The sequence below is a fragment of the Rosa chinensis genome, chromosome 2, assembly GCF_002994745.2.
Source record: "Rosa chinensis cultivar Old Blush chromosome 2, RchiOBHm-V2, whole genome shotgun sequence".
Lineage (NCBI taxonomy): Eukaryota > Viridiplantae > Streptophyta > Magnoliopsida > Rosales > Rosaceae > Rosa > Rosa chinensis.
In genome coordinates, this window is record NC_037089.1 from 75045373 (window position 1) to 75067038 (window position 21666).

Genomic DNA, 21666 nt, shown 5'->3' on the forward strand with positions numbered 1-21666 from the left:
CATGCACCACACTATTCTCCTTATCCCCAACTCGTGCCATGATAGAGGTAGGATCAGTCATTACCACTTCTTCAACCAGATTTTCCAACGCGAGCTTCCGACGTTTCAAAACAGAGCAAAAATCAACAAAACCATTCATCCTTTCCTCCCTTTCAGCCGTCCCATCAACTAGGCCATCCACTTCCTCTTGTACCCGTATAACTCCACCTATACTAGCCTCCGGTGCCTTCACCGACCACCTTTGTTTGGTTGGTAGTAAACTGATGCGCTCAAAGCAAGCGCATAATTTAACCCTGAAAATATCGTTAGTAGTATAAGCAAATAGGGATCGTTCTATTCCGGGGATTGAGGGTACACTTGTAATTGTGAAACAAATAAAGAAAAGTATTATTTACAAAAATAAAATAAAGAATATAAATATATACAATTGTATAAACAAATAAAGTATTATTTACAAAAATAAAATAAAGAATAAATATATACAAGTAAACACAAATAAGGGGGGGATTAGGATTCTTACAATTAAAATTAAAATAAATAAAATAAAGAAAACGTGAAAACATATATACAAGGGTGGAACGCAAGGAACAAAGATCAAAATCAATTTCATGTAATCAAATTCGATTCAAACCCTATAATTGTTCTTCCAAGTCATGAGAGAGGAGTTGATCATGTGAAACATTCGAAAGCAAATGATTTCCCATAATTTACTTTTCAATGCTAATTAACCTAAGCGAAAGCACCTAGATTAATCCTATCAAACATGCAATCAAGCCCTAGAAAGCTAGTCAATCATGACATGTTCAACGCATTAGACATAGAGAAAGGCTATCAACTCAAGTGTACAACTTAGTTATGGAAAAGTCCACCTAATTGCAATCCTCTTCAATTAAATTCGATTCTTGTCCAGAACCTTTACTACTTTTGATTCAAGTTATACAAAACGAAAAGTCGATTTCATGTTCTTAAACCTAGCACCAATTACATGCAAATCCTATAAGTGTCGACCCAAATAAGATAAACATATAAAAGTTTTCTGTAAAGCAAATTTAATCGAACAAACTCACATAAGCGACTTAGAATCACAATTATAGAATTCGAAAACTTTATTTAAACATAGAAATTGGGCTTAAACTTTGCCCTTAACATTATTTGTTAACTAGAATTCATAGTTTTACAAAATCAAACAAAGAAAACAAGAGAAAGGATATAATACACCTTGAAAGATGAATGATAAAGCCTTGAGACGAAGAACTTGAAGATCCTTGAAAGCAAGCAATCTTCTAGGGACGACACAAGGGTGGATGGCGGTTGGGAAATTGATGTATTGCATGGCTTCTCTTTCTCTTGGCTTGAAAATGAAGAACAAGAAAACTAGAGAATGGAAAAGAAATATGGAGAGGAAATGGAGAGACAAGGAGATGGAATGGATGAAGGAATGTGTGACTAAGGAAAATGGAAAGGAAATGGAGAGACAAAGAAGATGAGATGGATGAAGGAATTGGTATAGGAAATGGTGACTAAGGAAAATGGAGAGGAAATGGTGAGACAAGAAGATGGAATGGATGAAGGAATTGGTATAGGAAATGGTGACTAAGGAAAATGGAGAGGAAATGGTGAGACAAGAAGATGGAATGGATGAAGGAATTGTTTTAGAATGAGAGGAGAAGGTGTTTATATAGGGAAGAAAAAGAAGAGTGAAATGATGAGTGGAAGAAAAATAATGAAAGTGGAGTATGAAAGTGATTTGTAAAATATGGAAAAGAAAGAGAAATGATGAAATGAAAGCAAAGCATGAAGGTGCAGCAACATGGAAGTGATGATGATCTATTAAAGAGATTGTAGAAAAAATATATCCAAGGAAAAAGAGAAAAGCATCTAGCTTTCTTCATATGGGTGGGAAACATGAATATGTGGTGTTGAGCTGTTTTCAGGTCAGTTTCTTCCCCTTTATTCCTTCAATTATTTCTCCAACAAGACTTCATTATATGCCTTTGACTTCTTCATATGAAATGTTCCACTATGAGTGTAGATCATCCTGAAAAATTTTCAGAGCTTCAATCCATGTGGTTGGGCCGGAAATGCTGCTGGACCTCTTACAGGTCCAGTTTTCCGGTTTTGCTTCTGTAGAAAATTAGGCTGATTGTTTGAAGGCCTTCCACTCATATTTTTCTCTGGCACTCTTCATAAGAAATGATCCTTTGGGTGTCTAGAATGGATCTGGAAGGTTTCAGCTCATTTGAAGTTCATTTGGTCAGGCGGCCGCTCCTTCTTCCTTGCTTGGCTCTGATTCTCCTAGCCGGAGTAAGAAAATATTCAAGGTTGACTTTTTAGTGCATTTTCATTCTTCTCCATCATTTCTAGGTAATTATGGACCTAACGCTCATTTCACCTTCATTTACTCCAATGTACCTAAAAATAGAAATTGAATTAAAATCGATTCAGTTAAGGAATTAACTAAGCAAAATGTGAGGAATTAACTATTAAAATATCACATTAAAATGCTCCTATCATAAACCAAATAAGCGTCCTTGTAGCTGGCCATAAAGCTCAATAGAGAAAACATCCTTGGATAGTGTCCTCCACCTACCATACTTTTCCTCAGTGACCGTACCCTCAATTCTGGCTTGACAATTAGTCCCCACATGATCAAGCAGGCCGCAGAAGAGACAAAAATGAGGCAAGTGCTTATATTCAAAGGTAATCTTGCTCATCTGTGTATCCATAGGTGTCAATTGCAGTCTAATCCCCTTCCTTAATATATGGTTCAGAAAGTCGAAGCCTCACCCTCATGCGTAAGAAACTCCCACTACCATCCCCAGTGACTTTTGGATCTGTCAACACAAAACTCCTGATACTACCCCCGATCTTCCTTCCCATATTGTCATTCAACAATGCCGGCAATAGCCCCTTCGCCCTAATCCAAAATTCTTGACTAGAGAGTTCGACAATACCTGGGTCAATCAAACCATCCGTGGGCGCCAACGCCAGTAGAGAATTATCAAACGACCAAGGACTTCCTTGTAACACTCGGAGTCGATCACCCTCTGTTTTGAAAGAAAACACATACCGCTCCGAACTCTCCCACTCCAATATTGAAAACTCCTCCTTCATCAGCCAAATCCTTCTGATAATACGCCTGAAAGAATCCACGTTTATCTTCTTATGGGTAAGAACTTTCCCCACAAGCCAGAATCTCTCAGCAATCAAAGACTTTGGATTGTCCACTGTTACTACTTCCAGCTCATCCAATCCTCCTCGTGAATGGCAAAACGGCGAGAGAAATCCCCCACAACCTCGTCCATTCTCAACATCACTCGCTCCAACACCAACCACAGCCTCTGCAGAACGTAGATAAATCCCCACATGCACCGTGACTGAACGGAAGATCCACTTAAAGACAGAGCGGCGGTACTCAAAGTCGTACTACAGCAAAACCCTAATTCACTCCCACCCTAACTCCGAAAGAGAAGGGACTTGGACAATACTTAGCAAACAAGTAAATCATCATATTTAATTATTCCAAATACTCGATAATTAATAATAAACCGTTTCAGACACTACTTCTCTGTTTTTCTTATAATTTAAAAAACTTTCTAACATTATTTTTATAACAATGTGAGCCTGTGTCCTGTGAGGTTGTTTAAGCACCTAGTCTGGCCATTAGAACCATAAAAATAACTATATTATAAGAACGTACTCAATATAGTCAACTACTCAACTTTTAACATGCTATTCTGTCAACTTGATTATTTTTTCTTTCTTTCTTTTGTTTGGTTAAAAAAAAGTTGGAGAGAGAAGGATTACAAACAGACAAAAGAGGACAACAGCCATGCCCTTGGCCAAAAACAGAAAATCAATAGAGGTGCTTACTTTCATTCAAGACAGATGAATGGATAAATAAAATGTAACTCAAAGAAATTGGAAATTTAGAAAACTAAACGTATCTCTTCGATAAAGATCTATAATAAAAGGATGAGCTTCATCCTATAAAATCAAGCATGACGATGACAAACAAAGATAGTTGCATATTACATAGCTAGATTTCCTTTTAGTTTTAGTTGGAGAAGAAAATCAAGAAATACCGCGTTTTAAGGCTGGAAAACGGGTGCTAAATAAAAACCAAAGGCAACCACAAGTCCATTCAAAACGAACAAGTGCTCCCTATTCAGCTCGAATTCTCTACTTGTGTTGCACTGTTATGTTGAATCGAATAACTGAGTATGCTTTCGGAATGTCCAGAAAATAGGTTTCACACGTAGCATACCCTCTGGCAAAACGAAACTTTCCGGTACCGGATACCACCGAAAGTTCTCTAACCGGCTCCATTATCTTACTGTTTCCTAGTATCTCAATGGTGCTGCCCTTGTACTCCTTGTTTGTGAACACAACTGAAAACAGAACAAGACCACTAAATCCGTCCAGCGCTGAAGCCACAAAAATACCTGGGGCTCGGCCCACTTCTGCCGATTGTGCGCTTGGACCTTCGGTGATAGGGTTGTCAGTGACATAATATGTTCCAAAGCTTTCCAGCGACACCCGCAATCGGTATGTCTGTGATATTTGGACCGGCAGTGAAGTCCTGAAGGTACATGGACATGTGGGTTTCTTTGAACTCTTCACAGCTACCGCCTATGGCGGAAAATGTATTCATGGTTAGAACCAGGACCAACAGTAACTTGGGTATATAGTTTAATGCCATTGGTATATGAAAGAGTTGGTGGATCGATTTCTGGCTGTACTTATCCTTGATAGGAAATATTATATACTTCGCAGGAATTGAGATACTAAATCTAAGCTATTACGGCAACGATAATTAAAGGAATTAAGGATCCTAAGATTAAGCAGTTGATAAAAGTCGTAAAAGTGTAAAACTGATAGCAACTAGAGGAAACTAAAGAAGCAAGGCTAGGGAAATTAGCAGTATATATGGGGCTAACTGGGAAATCAGGAAGGCTAGGGAGATAAGGAGCTTTGTGAGAATTGCTCTGTGATTTCGAGTTAAGGTTCTGGTTTCTATTTATAATAGTGAACACAGAGGCGATAATTGACTCGTCAATTATGTATGACTATATTATTCATTGGTATCATGATCCAAATTGAGATTTGTTGAAGCACTAAGTCTATTAATATTATAAGCTCCACGTTTTTCTAGGTTTTCTTAATTTTTAATTAATCTGAGCTTCAGTAGCAACAGATCCTTGGTAAATAGATTTGTGTTAAGACCCTACTCTGGCTGCAGACTATAAACTAGACAAGAGCAAATCTTAAAATAGTAATGTAGCACTGTGATATTGGTTCTTTTAACTGAACAACCAATTGGACTGTCTAGGAAATACTGGGCTGGGCACGGGCCGGGTCCAATAATAATTTCACTGGGCCCGGGACCGGCCCGTTTTTCATTGGGCCCGGACCCGGCCCGTTTCAGTTCGGGCCGGGCTTGCGGGCTTTCGGGCCCAAAAACCTGTATTTTACCATTTCTATATCTAGTTATCTACTTTGCTGCTATATGTCATCCAGAATACATAATATCCAAATTCAAGTACTCTTGAAGAACAATTAAAGCTACAATTGAAATACAAAGTGTCCAAATTTAAATATGAAGTCCAAATTCAAGTACAAATATGCAATGAAATAGAAATTAGAAAGTCCTAATTCAAATACAGTAACTTAGTAGCCATTCTTCCAGTCTTCAATCCAGCAGTTCACCAACAATGTAGCCATCCATTAATTGGCTTCCACACTTGTCCCTACAACAAGCATCATAAATCGATTTAGATAACAAACCATTCAAGCTGCAACCTGGGGTCAACTAGCACTACACACAGCAAGGCAAATGCAACAAGCAGGGAGTTGGGACCAGCATAATCTAGAATTAGTAGAACAAAGTTTATACTTTATAGGTACACATCATGATCAGCCCCAAATATCGTCAAAGCATCTGCAACTTGCTTCATGAAAAACAAAAGGCTTAGAGTCTAGGGTTTCAGAATTTGCCACAAGAACAGTTGCTATATTCAGAAGTTTCAAACTTCTAAACTGTGATATTCAACCAAATCAAACAATTACTGAATTGCATATCGTCCATATTAGTTCCACACACAAAAAAGCACTGACTACAGTAACCACACATTATCAATCAATCATGCATGAAGTAAATTAACCAACACCAAAATCACTAAGCAGTTCAACAGAGACTAAATAGCCAAATTACTCTAATTTTTTTCACAAATTAACCAAAGTGAACACTGAAATTGAAAACTTCAAATCTTAGAATTCTCAGTCACATTTAGTTGAAATGAATCATGAATGAGAATATTCATATCTTCTCATTTATCGCAGAAACCAACAGGAAATCAATTTCAGCCTTCAATTAGGGCTTAAATTCACCTGTCGAAGGATCCCTGGGTGAAGAGCTCAGAAGCGGCGGATCGGTGAGAATTGGAGACCGGGTGGAAGACTCCAGTCCTGCAAGAAATGATTGTGTCAAAATACTTAATCTTGGAATGCAAACAGAAACTAAGAGAAACTGAGCAAAGAGAAACTAACCTGCCCAGATCGAGTAAGCTAGCTGAAGGTTCAGTCTTTCAGATCGATGAATTAGGCGCAGACTGAAGTGAAGAGACAGAGAGAGAGAGGTCTTGGAGATGGCGGAGATGGCGGAAGCGGCCGGAGGAGAAGCGCCTGGGCTCGGTACATATCGCCTTTGTGAAGGAGAAGGCCTCTCTCAGATCGAGTTTGGGTTAAATCGATGAATTGAAGGCTAAAAAGGAAGTGAAGACAGAGAGAGAGGGCTTGGTGTTGGCGGACATGGCGGAAGCGGCCGGAGGAGGCGGCTGGGTTCTGTTCAGATCGCCTTTGACTCTTTGAGATGGCGGCCTCTCTCAGTCTCTCTCAGTCTCGGGTTTGAGATGGGTTCTGTTCATCGGGTTTGGCCGTTTGGGACTTCGGGGGAAGAATGAGGCGAGAGCCGAGATTGCGAGAGACATTTAGTGATTTAGTCATTTAGTTCACTTTAGGTTTAGGTCAGTGGGGAATATAATTCAGTATACCTGATCCTATGATAATATTTTGTGGCCTTATATTGAGCAATAAAAAACTGACATGTGTCTCTCTTTTACTTAATACGGGCCTGACGGGCTTTTTCAAATTTGAATGTCAAGGCCCGGCCCGAACCGTCACTTTGAAAGTGAAGGCCCGGCCCGAACCGTTTTGGTGAAAACAAAAATAGGGCCCGGCCCGAACGGGTCGGGCTTTCACGGGCCGGTCCGGGTTTACGGGTTTTCGGGTTTAAACTCCCAGCCCTAGGAAATACGTTTCAGATATAGCAATACCATCTAGCAAATCGAAAATTTTCAGTTCCTGATACGACTGTAACCCCTCTATGCTTGCTCGAGTGCGGCGGTTTGCGGAGCATGACGGTGGATGAGAAGACAAGGGTTCAATGGTTGGGCTTCTCTGAACTTGATGCGTGGTGGCTATGGTTGGTGGAGTGGTGATGGATATCAGGGTTCATAGTTGAATCATCATGGATGGGGGCAGTGGTATGTTGGTGATGGTCAGGCCCTATGGCAAAGGGTTGATGGTTTGGTGAGTGGAAGGGTGTGGTGGCCACCATTTTAACCTCTAGGAGACGATGAGATCAGTTGGTTAATCATTGGTTTTCCAATGAATGCTCTTAGGTTGGTGTCGTCGTGTCGAAGCTTTGGGGAAAGGTAGGGGAGGGCTGGGGCGACTTGGTTTTTTATTTTTGTTAGGTTTTTTCGGTTAGTCCCCGATCCTTGGAGTTGAAAATGAGTCATGTTGCGGTGCCATGGTTATGACGTCATCTCTAAGGACGATTAGACTTATGTTTGGTTTACTCTTGTGGTCAATCTGCTGACATGCTATCCTTGCACATGATATATTGGTAGTTTTTGATAACATAGCAACCATAACTAAACCTTGAAGATCTCAAGCTATCAACAATGGAGGAGAAGAAAGAGAGAAGAGGGAAAAAGCTGGAACAATTGTTTTCTGAGTTGCTTCAATAAACGCAACACTCCCAACTTCTTACATCAAGACCCTATATATAGTCCGGGAAACACCCTAACCATTATTACAACTGAAAATAGAAAATATCTAGGATAAAATCATGTCAGCATGACACCTACAACATGACCCCATGACAGGTCACCACTATATGGAGAGTGGAGAACAGCTGTAGTCCATAATGCTGGTCAAGACCTTTTGCACGTTGACTTGTATGAAGGTTAACAGTTTTGACACACAGTGTAGAAGAGAACGTAGTCTTTTATGCTATTGATTACTGGATTTTACTAAGAATCTTGGATATATGTGATTTAACTAACTGTGAAAATAGACATGTATTGTGGTTATAGTTGAGCCCCTATCGGCTCATGGTATATATAAATGCCTTCTCTCTTTAGGGTTTTGATCTATGTCCTCATCAATGTATTTCGTGATTGAATGAAATTTATTTTTCTCTAAAAACTTCAATGAAACTCTTTATTAATTAATTAGACAATATTCATGCCCTATAAAATGCTAAAGAATTATTACATAGAAATCATATATATTATTAGTAGCACACTTCTAAGGCTGCAAAACTAGTGCTAATTAATGAAATCAGATCTTTCCTGAGTTATGCCATGTTTATAGCATTGTTCTGCTAAAGTTTAAGATACACAATTCAGAGTATATCCCTGAAGTCCTTATCCAAAAGCATTTATAGAAGCTCATACTGTTGGAATCTATCTTTCTTTCTATTTTCTTTTTACCCTTAGCCCACCCCCTACATATATCAGGAAGAATCAAACTCGTGACCTTTACAATATTAGAATTGTAACTTACTAACATGTCACAACTCGCCGGCAACTATCTTTCTCACACCTACAATAACTCTCCAAACATATATTGAAATAAAGAAGAAAGATGTAGATGAGAACTTTCAAAAGATAATGAAGTGAACAGAGAGCACACCATGTCGCATTGTTGCCCTTCCTGGTTTACTATTTCTATCTGAAAAATACATTAGATACTTAAGATCATATTTTAAGACTTGAAGGCTGCTCGAACAAACTAAACCACACACAAGGCTAGATGTCTCTCAGCCAGCATATAAACTAAGGTCACAGAACTCTAAAATACAAAAGACTCTGACCATTTAATTCTATTTTAACCAAAGAAAAAAAAAATATTCAAGTTGACAGAATAGCATGTTAAAATTAAGTTGACTATATTCTTATGATAGTCATCTTTATATATGGTTCCAATGGTGAAACGTGCTGCTTAAACAACTCTCACATTGTCAGATAAAAATAAGTTGTATATGTAGCTTGATCACTAAGTAGCAATTATTGCTCGTATAATTATAAACAGAAACCATAACCATCACTGAAAAATCACAAAGCATTTCTCAAAAGCTACTTGTCATAATCCCAATACCCCTTCGAAAGTTAATCTGTGGACTCTCGAAATGCATAGGCAGTTTTCGATTCAATATTATTGCATATTACATAGCTAGATTTCCTTTTATTTTTAGTTGGAGAAGAAATACCCCTTTTAACGCTGGAAAACTGGTGCTAAATAAAAACCAAATTAAGGCAACCACAAGTCCATACAAAACGAACAAGTGCTCCCTATTCAGTTCTCATACACACTCTTTTAGTTCTCTACTTGTGTTCCACTGTTATGTTGAGTCGTACGATCGAGTATGCTCTCGGAATGTCCAGAAAATAAGTTTCAAGCGTAGCGTACCCTCTAGCAAACCGAAACTTTCCGGTACCGGATGCCACCGAAAGCTCTCTAACCGGGTCCAATATCTTACTGTTTCCTAGTATCTCTATGGTGCTGCCATTGTACTCCTTGTTAGTGAACACAACTGAAAACGCAACAAGGCCACTAGATCCGTCCAGTGCTGAAGCCATAAAAATACCTGGGGCTCGGCCCACCTCTGCCGATTGTGGGCTTGGGCCTTCGGTGAGAGGATTGTCATTGACGTAAAGTGTTCCAAATTGATTGAAGGCCCAAAGCTTTCCAGCGACACCCGCAACTGGTATATCTGTGACATTTGGACCGGTAAGGAAGTCCTGAAGGAACATGGACATGTGGGTTTCTTTGTACTCTTTACTGCTACTGGCTATGGCGGAAAATGTAGTCATGGATAGAACCAGGACCAACAGTAACTTGGGTATCAAGTTTAATGCCATTGGTATATGAAAGAGTTGGTGGGTTTCTGTCTATAGTTATCCTTGGTAATTGCTTTAACTGATAGCAACTAGAGGAAACTAAATATGTGGGGCTAACTGGGAAACCAAGAACTAGGGCTAGGGAGATGAGGAGCTTTGTGAGAATTGCTCTGTGATTTTCAGAGTGAAGGTTATAGTTTCTATTTATAATATGAACACAGAGGCAGTAATTGACTAGTCAATTACGTATGGTGGTAGTATTCGTTGATATTATGAGAAAACTAGATTTGTTTAAGCACCAAGTCTATTTAAGGGTTTTTAATACATAACATTATGTACGGCTATAGTAAGCGCGTTCGGAAGTGCAGTGCTCACGTATGTGTTTAGCTTTTATTTTATTTATCATGATTATTTCATCTTGTCCATGTTTGTTTTAGTGATTTGCTTTGAGACAATATATCAATGGATACTAATTAGTTTTCTCCCAAATGAATGCACAAAACCATATTAAAGTCAACCAATTTGTAATTGAATGCCGATTCTCATCGACCAAAAGGAAACAACAGCATTTGGCCATAACATTAACCTCAATTTCTTAGCAATCAAAACAGAAAGCAGAAAACTCTTTGCTGCAAATATTTACACACCTGTTACACTACACATTCATCGAGTCCTACTACCAATTCAAGGGCTTAACATTTGGCCCCATTATCTATACTCATTCGAATATGACGTTCTATACTCATTAGCCACCTCCTTACTACTATACATACAAAGTCCCATTTCCAAGTCATAATCTCAACATTCAACCTCAAACTATCTCTCAATTTCAATTTCTTAGCTACCAAAGCAGAACGCTTTAAACTTTTCGCCTCAAATAGCTACACAATCATCAAGTCCTGCTTGCAAAAGCAAAGCAATTGAAAATTCACATTCTCACATAGAGGCTAGCAAGTCTAATCCCTGAATATCAAACACACAAAAGTATATGCAAAGCAATTAAAAATTTTCAGTCTCACATAGAGGCTAGCAAGTCAAATCCCTGAATATCAAATACACAAAAGTATATGAAGTCAAGACACTTCCAGAAGGCTAATTGTCAACTGCACTGACTATTGTGATACAAACAAAGGTAAGATTATAAACAGCTAACGCCTTTTATCCTCTTCTTCTTCTTCTTTTTTCTGTGGTGGAAGTGATGAAGCTCACAGCAGTATTGCAGCTTGGGTGATGAAGACCTTGCTGAGTACACACTTGCATATTTTCAGCTTTTGGCTATGGAATAATTTCTTTCTATTTTCAACTTTGATGTTCAGATCATTAGGAAGGGTCGAGTATCAGGCAGGAAAAATATGCAGTTTTTAAAGTTAAATTTACAGAGCCTTGACTCATTCTTTAAAGCTTTGATTAAGGTGTGGTTTCTTTTCTTTAAAACATTATAATGTCTATTTTCAGTACGTGGAAGTTTTGCACTAATTAGAGCTTTAGAAAGTTGCATTAAGAATAAGATAAGCACACAGCAGCAGTTTTGCAGAAAAACCTGGATCTGTAACTGAACTTTAAAAATTCACAAGTAATTGTAGGAAATTCTTTTTCAGGTGATTCCAACTCTGAAAGTTTCTTTAGGATGTCTGCTACAATTATTTATAAAGCCACAAAATCATATTCTTAACAAAGTTGTACAGTTTTTAACTTAAAGGTGACTGGGTCAGAAAACTGCAGTATTTGAAATTGTCAAGTAAAAACTGTTCTTGGTTAAACAAGTCACCTCTCATGTTTTATTATTTTTTTATGCCTTAGCTGAGTTATGATATGAAGGACTCAGTCCTAGAGTGTTGAACTAATGAAATCTACTTTTCTTTCCTCACCCTCTGAGACTGTCGAAAAAGGTTGGTTCTCTGAGCTATTCAATATGCACAACCTCCAGATTCATATTAAATGATTGCCAAAACCTAAAGCACAGGCTACACAACAAAACCAAATTCCACACATGAACAACTAAATCAAAAAAGTTTCAATTTGTTGAAGGATATTCGATTTGTGTGTGCCTTACCAAACTAGGATTACTTTCTATAGCTGTAATAGGAGAGAATGTTTTAGATTCCTAGTTCTAATTAGAATAGGATTCTTTGCATTCAAAGATTATGTACTTGTATCCTCTATATATAGAGGCTCCTATTATCAATAAAGTTACAACTATTCTCCTAATTCTATCTATAGTTCTCTTTTCCTTAAACATGTTATCAGCATGAGCCATAACCCTGAAATTAGAAGCCAAAATTTTTCTGCAAAGCATCCTGTTGCGCAACATCAAACCCTAGAACCCCAAAACCCGTGCACCACCTCCATCGCCGCAAGTCCTCCTTCTCCTACACACCCGTGTGCCATCATCTTCGAGTTCAAAATCAAGACCAAGAAGAAGAACAAGAAAAGAAATCCAAGTAAGTATTTAAGATTAAAGTTCCTGCTTTCTGTTTTAATTTCTTCTTCTTTTTCTTAGGGGACTTGCAACCTCCCTTCTTCTACATCCTACCTTTCTATAACGTGAATTCGACTCTATAAAAGCATAATCGTGGGGATTCACGCTATACGAACTAAAAGCTTTCGTGAACCACGAATTAAAAGTGTTCGTGAAGCATCGAAATATTACGGACTAAGAGCGTTCGTAAGCTACGGACTAAGAGTGTCTGTGAGTGTCAAAATTTGACAATTCAAACTTCATTATTTCGGTCTAATCCAAATATTCTTGGAAATCGATTTCTTAGTAGCATTAATGCTCATAAATCTTCTATTAGTTTTCGTGGAAGCATTGACTTCTAAACTAATCCGTTTTTGCTTTCCTTTTTAGGATGTCAAACTTGAACGAGCTCGATTTTACTCCATTGAATTATACTGACATGGGATATTTCATGTGGGCTCATAATGTTGAGCTCCACCTAATTGCCCTTGATTTATTGCCTACAATCCAAGAATCCTGTTCTAAAGGAACCGCTCAAGACTCTCAAACTGAGATAGATAATTCCAGGGCACTTACCCTGATGAAGGGCCACATAGAGATGGCACTCTAGTTTGAGTACATGAATGAGGATAGCGCTAGAAACCTTTGGGTAGCGCTTCGTGAGCGTTTTAGTTAACATTCACGATCTTCCGAACTTAGAAGCACGATGGAATAATCTCTACTTCTCTAACTTTGAAATAGTTATGAAATATTGTTTGGAAGCACAATTGATTGAGAAAACCCTAACTACCTTCCCCATCACTGAATTAAGATTATCTGCATTCTATCAAATCTTAATCAACGAATGACGGATCACAAATCTCCATAAGCTAATTGGAGCTATGGTTTGTGTTGAAAGACACAACCACGAATTTGTGAATATAGAATTTGGTAGGCCTCAAGATGGCTACCATGAGCACCGTTCAATGGATAGAAGAAATCGCCATGGACAATATGATTCATATGATCAACCTGCTCAAGAAGGTAATTGGCAAATACATGACCAAATGAATCATGACGTTGAGGGTATAAGGGTTGGACACCATGGCGCCACTTTTGGCCATGGTTTTGTTATTCCAACGCCATTGGTGTATTATGTCAATACACCTCAATCAAGATAGCACCCTCTTCATGGTATTTTATGGAGTATCTGATCAACGGTGATCATGACATCGAGTTAAAGGAGACTTTAAATCTGGCGATGAAGATAAAATGCCGCAGATTTTTCATATAGTCTTTTATTTTCCAAGAATTATATAATGGCAATTATGCCTTAAATCAATAAATGACAATTGTCTTAGCTCTTTCTCACTAGGCTCACCTAATTAAGTATGATGTCTAGGAAACTAGTTGAGATTAGTGGTACTTAAGCGAGCTTTGCTCCACCAACATCTCCTCTTATTTTCCTGGTCATATTTAATTGGAGTTACCAAAAGGATTGAGTGACTACAATTTGTCTTAGTTTGATTTTTATTTTGGATAAAATTTTTGGTTACGAAACTTTGATATAATCATTGGCTATTAAAGTGTCGATTCTTTAATATCTTGGACATGCCTTAATTCGAACTTTATTATATAAGAGCCAATGGTTTTTATATGGAAACACGTAGTAAGAATGCACATAAGTTCATTTGCATTACCTCTAATGACTGCGGATAAAAATGAGTATTAGAAAAGCTTATGTATCGCTCTAGTAGGTTATATGTAACTACTATTCAAGTAATTAAGTCCAATGACATCATAAGAGATGACTTTTGGGACACCGACACATATATGATGATTCATAATATTAAAGACTTCACACAGACATTCATTCTTCAGAACGAAGCAAAAGTCGATTCAAAGAGATCATTACATCTCCGCCGCGCCTTGGGGCCTCACCGCCATGCACTACCGGCCGGCCAACGCCGGCGCCGTGATCGCCCCGCTGCAAAATCATGGTTTTGACGCCATGTATGGAGACTTGGTTCCTCTCTCTACTTCTCAAAGTCAATTGTTACATTATGCCTCAACCAAAACCTTCATTGGTTGATTATAAGGCCAATTTTTCGTTCTGTAAAACCTGTTTTTAGGATTGAGACCATCCTATGAAAAAGACACTAAAGAAATAATTTCATTCTTACATAGAATCCAAGGGAATTCTATAGATTGATTCAACCAACTTGCGGACTGCTTAGATGTTTTATGGTGTTGGTTGATGTGCGGACACACTGGTCATGTGTCGCGCTATCGTCCACTCGTAATGCTGCTTATGATAAACTCCTGACTTAGATCATATGGCTACGGGCTCACTACCCGGATCATTCCATTCAGTCAATTCGACTTGATAATACTAGAGAGTTTACATCAAAAAAATTCGATGACTATTGCATATCATTGGGGATTGATATTAAGCATCATATTCCCATGTACACACCTCAATGGTCTCGCGGAAAAGCCACCATTAGACAACTACGATGGTAGCTTGGACATTGGTAATGCGTACCAATATTTCTGCTTTGGGTTATGCAATATCGTATACAGCTTTGCTAATTCGTCTACGACTCATAGCCGCTAAACTTTTATTTGTGTTACAGCTAGTGATTGGGTGCGAGTCCAATATCTCGTACTTTTGCATATTTGAGTGTGCGGTTTATGTGCCACTTGCACTGCCACATCGCATCAAAATGGGTCATTGCAACGAATGCATATATATATATATATATTTATGTTGGATATAAATCTCCAACTATCTGTCCTCTATGTAGAACCCTTGACAGACGATCTCTTTACCACTAGATTTGTGGGTTGTCACTTTCATGAGACAGTCTTCCTGTTATTAGGGGGAGATTAGAACGTCAACGTTCAACAGGAACGACAAAAATTGTCGTAGTCTGTCCCCACTATGTCTCATCTCGATCCCCTAAAAGTAACGAGATCACATATACCTGCTGCAAACATGTCTGTAAGGATGGATGTCCCCACAAGAGGACATGGTGCCACACTGAGGAGATGGCACGGTACCACTACCATGGATGGTGGTATGGTGACGCCACAAGGTGGCATAATGACGCCATAGGCCAGTTCGGCTAGAGAGCGTAGGAGACCCATAGGTTCGATAGATTCTCGCTCTAGAAAGAGAGCGAGTTTGGCACAACTTGATCCATTGATCATTGATACTCAAAATCCATCTCATGAGAATATTTAGGATTGTGGTTATGTCTAAGAGACTTCGTTGGGGGACGCCTCAATGTTAGAACCAATTCATGTGAATATAGAGATCTCTACAAACTACACTAGTGTACATGAGGACGTGGGACTATTGAGACCAATGACATCGAACCTTACTCCGTTGAAGAATGACAACGTAGAGAAAATCAGTCTAAATGGAAAGATACGATCCATGTTGAATTGGATTCACTAACGAAGAGGAAGGATTTCGGGCCTAAGATGCCAACACCTCCTAACATAAAACCTGTTGACATTAATAGATTTTCGTTAAATAGTGTGATGAGAAAAAGATATGGTAATCTCGCCTTATGGCCCAAAGTTTCTCACAAAACGTCCTGGAATCGACTACGAGAAGACATATTCTCTTATGATGGATGTCATTGCACTCCTGATAGGCGCATTTTAATGTGATATTTTAATAGTTAATTCCTCACATTTTGCTTAGTTAATTCCTTAACTGAATCGATTTTAATTCAATTTCTATTTTTAGGTACATTGGAGTAAATGAAGGTGAAATGAGCGTTAGGTCCATAATTACCTAGAAAAGATGGAGAAGAATGAAAATGCACTAAAAAGTCAACCTTGAATATTTTCTTACTCCGGCTAGGAGAATCAGAGCCAAGCAAGGAAGAAGGAGCGGCCGCCTGACCAAATGAACTTCAAATGAGCTGAAACATTCCAGATCCATTCTAGACACCCAAATGATCATTTCTTATGAAGAGTGCCAGAGAAAAATATGAGTGGAAGGCCTTCAAACAATCAGCCCAATTTTCTACAGAAGCAAAACCGAAAAACTGGACCTGTAAGAGGTCCAGCAGCATTTCCGGCCCAACCACATGGATTGAAGCTCTGAAAATTTGTCAGGATGATCTACACTCATAGTGGAACATTTCATATGAAGAAGTCAAAGGCATATAATGAAGTCTTGTTGGAGAAATAATTGAAGGAATAAAGGGGAAGAAACTGACCTGAAAACAGCTCAACACCACATATTCATGTTTCCCACCCACATGAAGAAAGCTAGATGCTTTTCTCTTTTTCCTTGGATATATTTTTTCTACAATCTCTTTAATAGATCATCATCACTTCCATGTTGCTGCACCTTCATGCTTTGCTTTCATTTCATCATTTCTCTTTCTTTTCCATATTCTACAAATCACTTTCATACTCCACTTTCATTATTTTTCTTCCACTCATCATTTCACTCTTCTTTTTCTTCCCTATATAAACACATTCTCCTCTCATTCTAAAATACATTCCTTCATCCATTTCATCTCCTTGTCTCACCATTTCCTCTCCATTTTCCTTAGTCACCATTTCCTACATATATTCCTTCATCCATTCCATCTTCTTTGTCTCTCCATTTCCTTTCCACTTTCCTTTTCCATTCTCTAGTTCTTAGTTTTGCATTTTCAAGTAAAGAGAAGAAGAAGAAGCCGTGAGGACATAGCCTCCATCGTCCACCTTGAAGACTTGCTTCCAAGATTCAAGATTCCAACATTCAAGCTCTCCATCTCCATCTCCCCTCACGGTGTAATTCATTCTTTTTCCTTGTAATGATCTTTTGTTTTCCTTATTTGAATTCATATGAACTTGTTTCTAGTTAACAAATAATGTTAAGGGCAAAGTTTAAAGCCCGTTTATATGTTTTGAGATAAAGTTGTGATTTCTATATGTTGATTTTTATGTTGCTTATGTGGGTTTGTTTAATTAAATTTGCATGATAGAAAACTTTTGTATTTTAATCTTATGTGGTTGCAAACACTTAGGGTTTTGATATAATTGGTGCTAGGTTTAAGAACATGAAATCGACTTTTCGTTTTGTGTAAACTTGAATCAAAGTAGTAAAGGTTTTGTGCAAAGACCGAATTTAATTAAAGAGGATTGCAATTAGGTGGACTTTTCCATACTAAGTTGTACACTTGAGTTGATAGCCTTTCTCTATGTCTAATGCGTTGAACATGTCATGATTGACTAGCTTTCTAGGGCTTGATTGCATGTTTGATAGGATTAATCTAGGTGCTTTCGCTTAGGTTAATTAGCATTGAAAAGTAAAATATGGGAAATCATTTGCTTTCGAATATTGTTTCACATGATCAACTCCTCTCTCATGACATTTAAAATCAACTATAGGAATTGTAATTGGATTTCTTACATATGGATGTGGTTTTGATCTTTGTTCCTTGCGATCCACCCTTGTATATATGTTTTTACATTTTCTTTATTTTATTTATTTTAATTTTAATTTTAAGAATCCTAATCCCCCCCCTTATTTGTGTTTTCTTGTATATATTTATTCTTTATTTTATTTTTGTAAATAATACTTTATTATTTTAATTCTTTATTTGTTTATACAATTGTATATATATATTCTTTATTTTATTTTTGTAAATAATACTTTTCTTTATTTGTTTCACAATTACACGTGTACCCTCAATCCCCGGAATAGAACGATCCCTATTTGCTTATACTACTAACGATATTTTCAGGGTTAAATTGTGCGCTTGCTTTTAGGGCATCAATTTTTGGCGCCGTTGCCGGGGATTGAAAAATCACTTGTTAAATTGTGTCATTTATTGTATATATTTATTGTATATAAATTGTTTAAAACTTAGTTTAAATTATTATTTATATTATTGAACGCGAATTTTAATTGTAAATTGAGAGGAATAGGTGAAGTCTCTTTTGTTAATATTGGCCTAAACCCCTTATTGGTACCTAGCTCAGGTCCCTTAAGGTTGAGGGCGGCCTTTATTAACACTTGTTGAACTGTTTTCACACTTATGAACTTTTTCATCTTAGTAAGTATAGCCTATGTGGAATGGTGTCTAGGAATGGGACAACGTTCATGACGGGTTTTTGAATCCAGAAGTGCTTGCAAATGGGCCTAAACCACTATGTGGGAGTAGCTCATGCCAAAATGGATTTTTCCTCTCGTGTTCGTCCTCTCCCACCTGGCCATTTCAGTAAGGTTGCCCAAACGATTTGAAAGGGAGTTTGTGTCTAGGCGACTATACTTGGGCCGCACGTCCACTTGATTTACCGCTTATAAATTTGATTCGATATCAATAATGTTTATAATAAAAGAAATACTTGTGAATACTCTATATGTGTAAATTATTTTGTTGTTTCACACTTTAAAACTTGTAAAAATACTTTTCACGTTTTATACTCACTTGTATACTTAACTTGTGTCTTATGTACAATATACTTGTTAATTATACTTGTAGTTTGTAATTAATAGTTATACTTGTTTTTATTTTGTATTTCTTTGTTAATTATAGTTACTAACTTTATTTAATGTAGGTACCGTCTGGCTGCAAGACGTAAAATACAAGCGCTACTTGGGAGGCAACCCATGCAAATCAGATTTGCTTTCTCTTTCCCTATTTCTTTTTATTTTTCAATTTTTCTCTTTAGTTTTTATTTTAGGATTTGTTTTCGTAAATGTCTTCTATCTATGCTTACTTATTACATTGCATGCTTTTAATTGATTACATTGAGGATAATGCAATATTTAAGTGTGGGGGAAGAGATTTATATTTTTGTCTTTCATTTTGAGTCCTATATATATATTTGTCTTTTATTTTTGAGTCCTTTATATAAAAAAAAAATAAAAAAAAATAAAATAAAAAATTTGCATTCATTCAGTCTTATTAAATTCAGCTATTTACAAAAAAAATTCATTCAGTCTTATTAAATTCAGCTATTTACAAAAAAAAAAAAAAAAATTAAAAAAAAAAAAAATAATAATAATAATAATACTAAGCCATGTCTGCATCTCTGTAGGAGTTGAGACTGAGCTCAAGGGAAATGTGAGAGCCACCGCCATAACCGCCACCTCCCTCAGAAGTAGTCTTCATGTTGCCCAAGATGTCCTCACCATGCATGGGGAATAGTGGAAGGGTTTCAATCTCCTGGTGATATTCTCCTCGTTGTTCCATGATCGATCCATCAGCACCATAGCCGACACGTGACCCAAAGTTTAGATCAATGGATCTGTCAGTGGATCTATCATTACTAGTAGAACCAGTGGAACCAAAATTGAGATCGAGAGATCCACCAACCGGAACGTTCCGAAATTCCTTCAACTTCTGCCTCTCACGAGCCTTGAGGTTCTGGAACCAAAAGAAGACGTTCTTGTCCTCGATCTGCCCATACTGTTTCAGATGAAGGCAGATCTCTTGAATCTGCTCTGGAGTTGGGTACTTAAAACCCTTATCATAGTAAAGGCCCTTGAGGATTCTTAGTTGAGGCGGTGTGGGAGCCCACCGGTTACTACTCCCGGCTGCTTGGATGCTTCCTCCCTCCTCGGTTGGTTGCTGGGCTTGTAATTCCATTTGTTGCTGGGTTTGTAACTCCATTAGTTGCAGAGTTCGTGGTTCCATGTTGATGAAGAAAGGATTGGAGTTTCGAAAGAAAGGCTGAAGGGTTGAGAGAGAAAGGATGGAACTCGGAAGAATTTTCTTTTGGAGTGAATAGTCGCTCCCTCAGAATGCACCTAATTATAGAACGAGTGAGCAGATCTCCACCGTTGGATGGACGACCTCTGAGATTAAATCTACGCGTTGGATTAAAGTCACCCGCAAACACGGAAAAGTTGTTGCCGCGTGGAAGACACGTGGGGGAACCAAACGAATCTCGAGGAGCTGTGACAGACAAGCTACAGCTGAAAGCAGGTTTAATTGCCGTGAATCAAGGAAAAGAAGGACGCGTGGGGGAATCAAACGAATCTCGAGGAGCTATAGCCGAAAGCATGCCATAAATCCAGGAAAAGAAAGGAATATTTACACGTGGGGGAGTTTCTTGGGCCGTGAACTGTCATAACTCTTCTCCTTCCCGGAGAAGCTTTGTTAAAACCGTGTGCCTGTTGAGATTTCTACCCTATTTTGTGCTTTACATATACATCCTTTTTTGTCTCCTCCAGATTTTACTAAGGTTTGTCTAAGCGTGCAGTTTCAAATTCCTTCTACTTCCTCATGGCTCGAACCAAGGTTACCCCTCGCAGGGGCGTCAATCAACGCCATGTTCTCTCTTTGGAAGAAGAAGGTCGTCAAGCGGCCACTAGAGCTGGACTTACTCGTCCATGGGACCATCGTCCTATCCGTGAGCGTACCCGCAGTCCCCCTCCTCTGCCTCGTCGCTCTCCCAGACTGCATCCCGGAGAGTCTTCTACCTCACCAGCTGCTCGTGCTCCTCGGCCTATGGCCACCCTGGAAAGTTTGTCGGATTCCATTGATGATTTGCGTTCCTCTCTCCGCGATGGTATTATGGTGATAGATTGGAGAGTCAATTGCATGATCGATTACATTTCTGAGATGAACTGCTCTTTGATCCGCTGTCACACTGCAATAAACAAGCTTGCTCAGGAAGTCAATAACTTGCAGAGTTATCCTCCTGGGTTTCCTCGCAAGGACGCTACTGCATCACAACATGAGGACCCGCCTCCGAAGGCTGAAACCAGCAAGAGGGCTGCCACTCGCCCGCATACCGCTCCTCCAAAGGAGTAAATGGAGGTACAAGTCTAGGCTGAAAGACTTTAAACATTAAGCGCTGCATGGGAGGCAACCCATTTCAACCGTATCTGTGGAGGAGACATCAAACGCAGATTTGCTTTCTTGAACTCTTCCTTCTATTTTATTTTCATGAATTTTAGGTTGTTTTAGGTTTCGTTGTGTTAACTTTCTCTTCTATGCTTGATTTATGCTTTGCATGATTTATATTTGTTTATACATTGAGGACAATGCATGAATTAAGTATGGGGGAATG

At 38.3% G+C, this 21666-nt stretch overlaps 1 protein-coding gene across 2 annotated transcripts; it reads right to left on the reverse strand.

Moving 5' to 3' along the window:
• Positions 1-4017: 4017 nt before the first annotated feature.
• LOC112189342 (dirigent protein 1) lies at positions 4018-10355 on the reverse strand. Of its 2 annotated transcripts, XR_005807098.1 has the most exons (2): positions 9519-10355; positions 4018-4039 (listed from the first exon to the last, which is right to left on the reverse strand). XR_005807098.1 is itself a non-coding variant. In XM_024328653.2 (1 exon), the coding sequence occupies exon 1, from the start codon at positions 10209-10211 to the stop codon at positions 9675-9677; it is 537 nt and encodes a 178-aa protein (XP_024184421.1). In that variant the 5' UTR covers positions 10212-10355; the 3' UTR covers positions 9415-9674. The 2 variants fall into 2 exon arrangements, 1 of the variants encoding a protein (XP_024184421.1); XM_024328653.2 differs by lacking the exon at positions 4018-4039 and having other exon boundaries at positions 9415-10355.
• Between the last annotated feature and the right edge of the window lie 11311 nt (positions 10356-21666).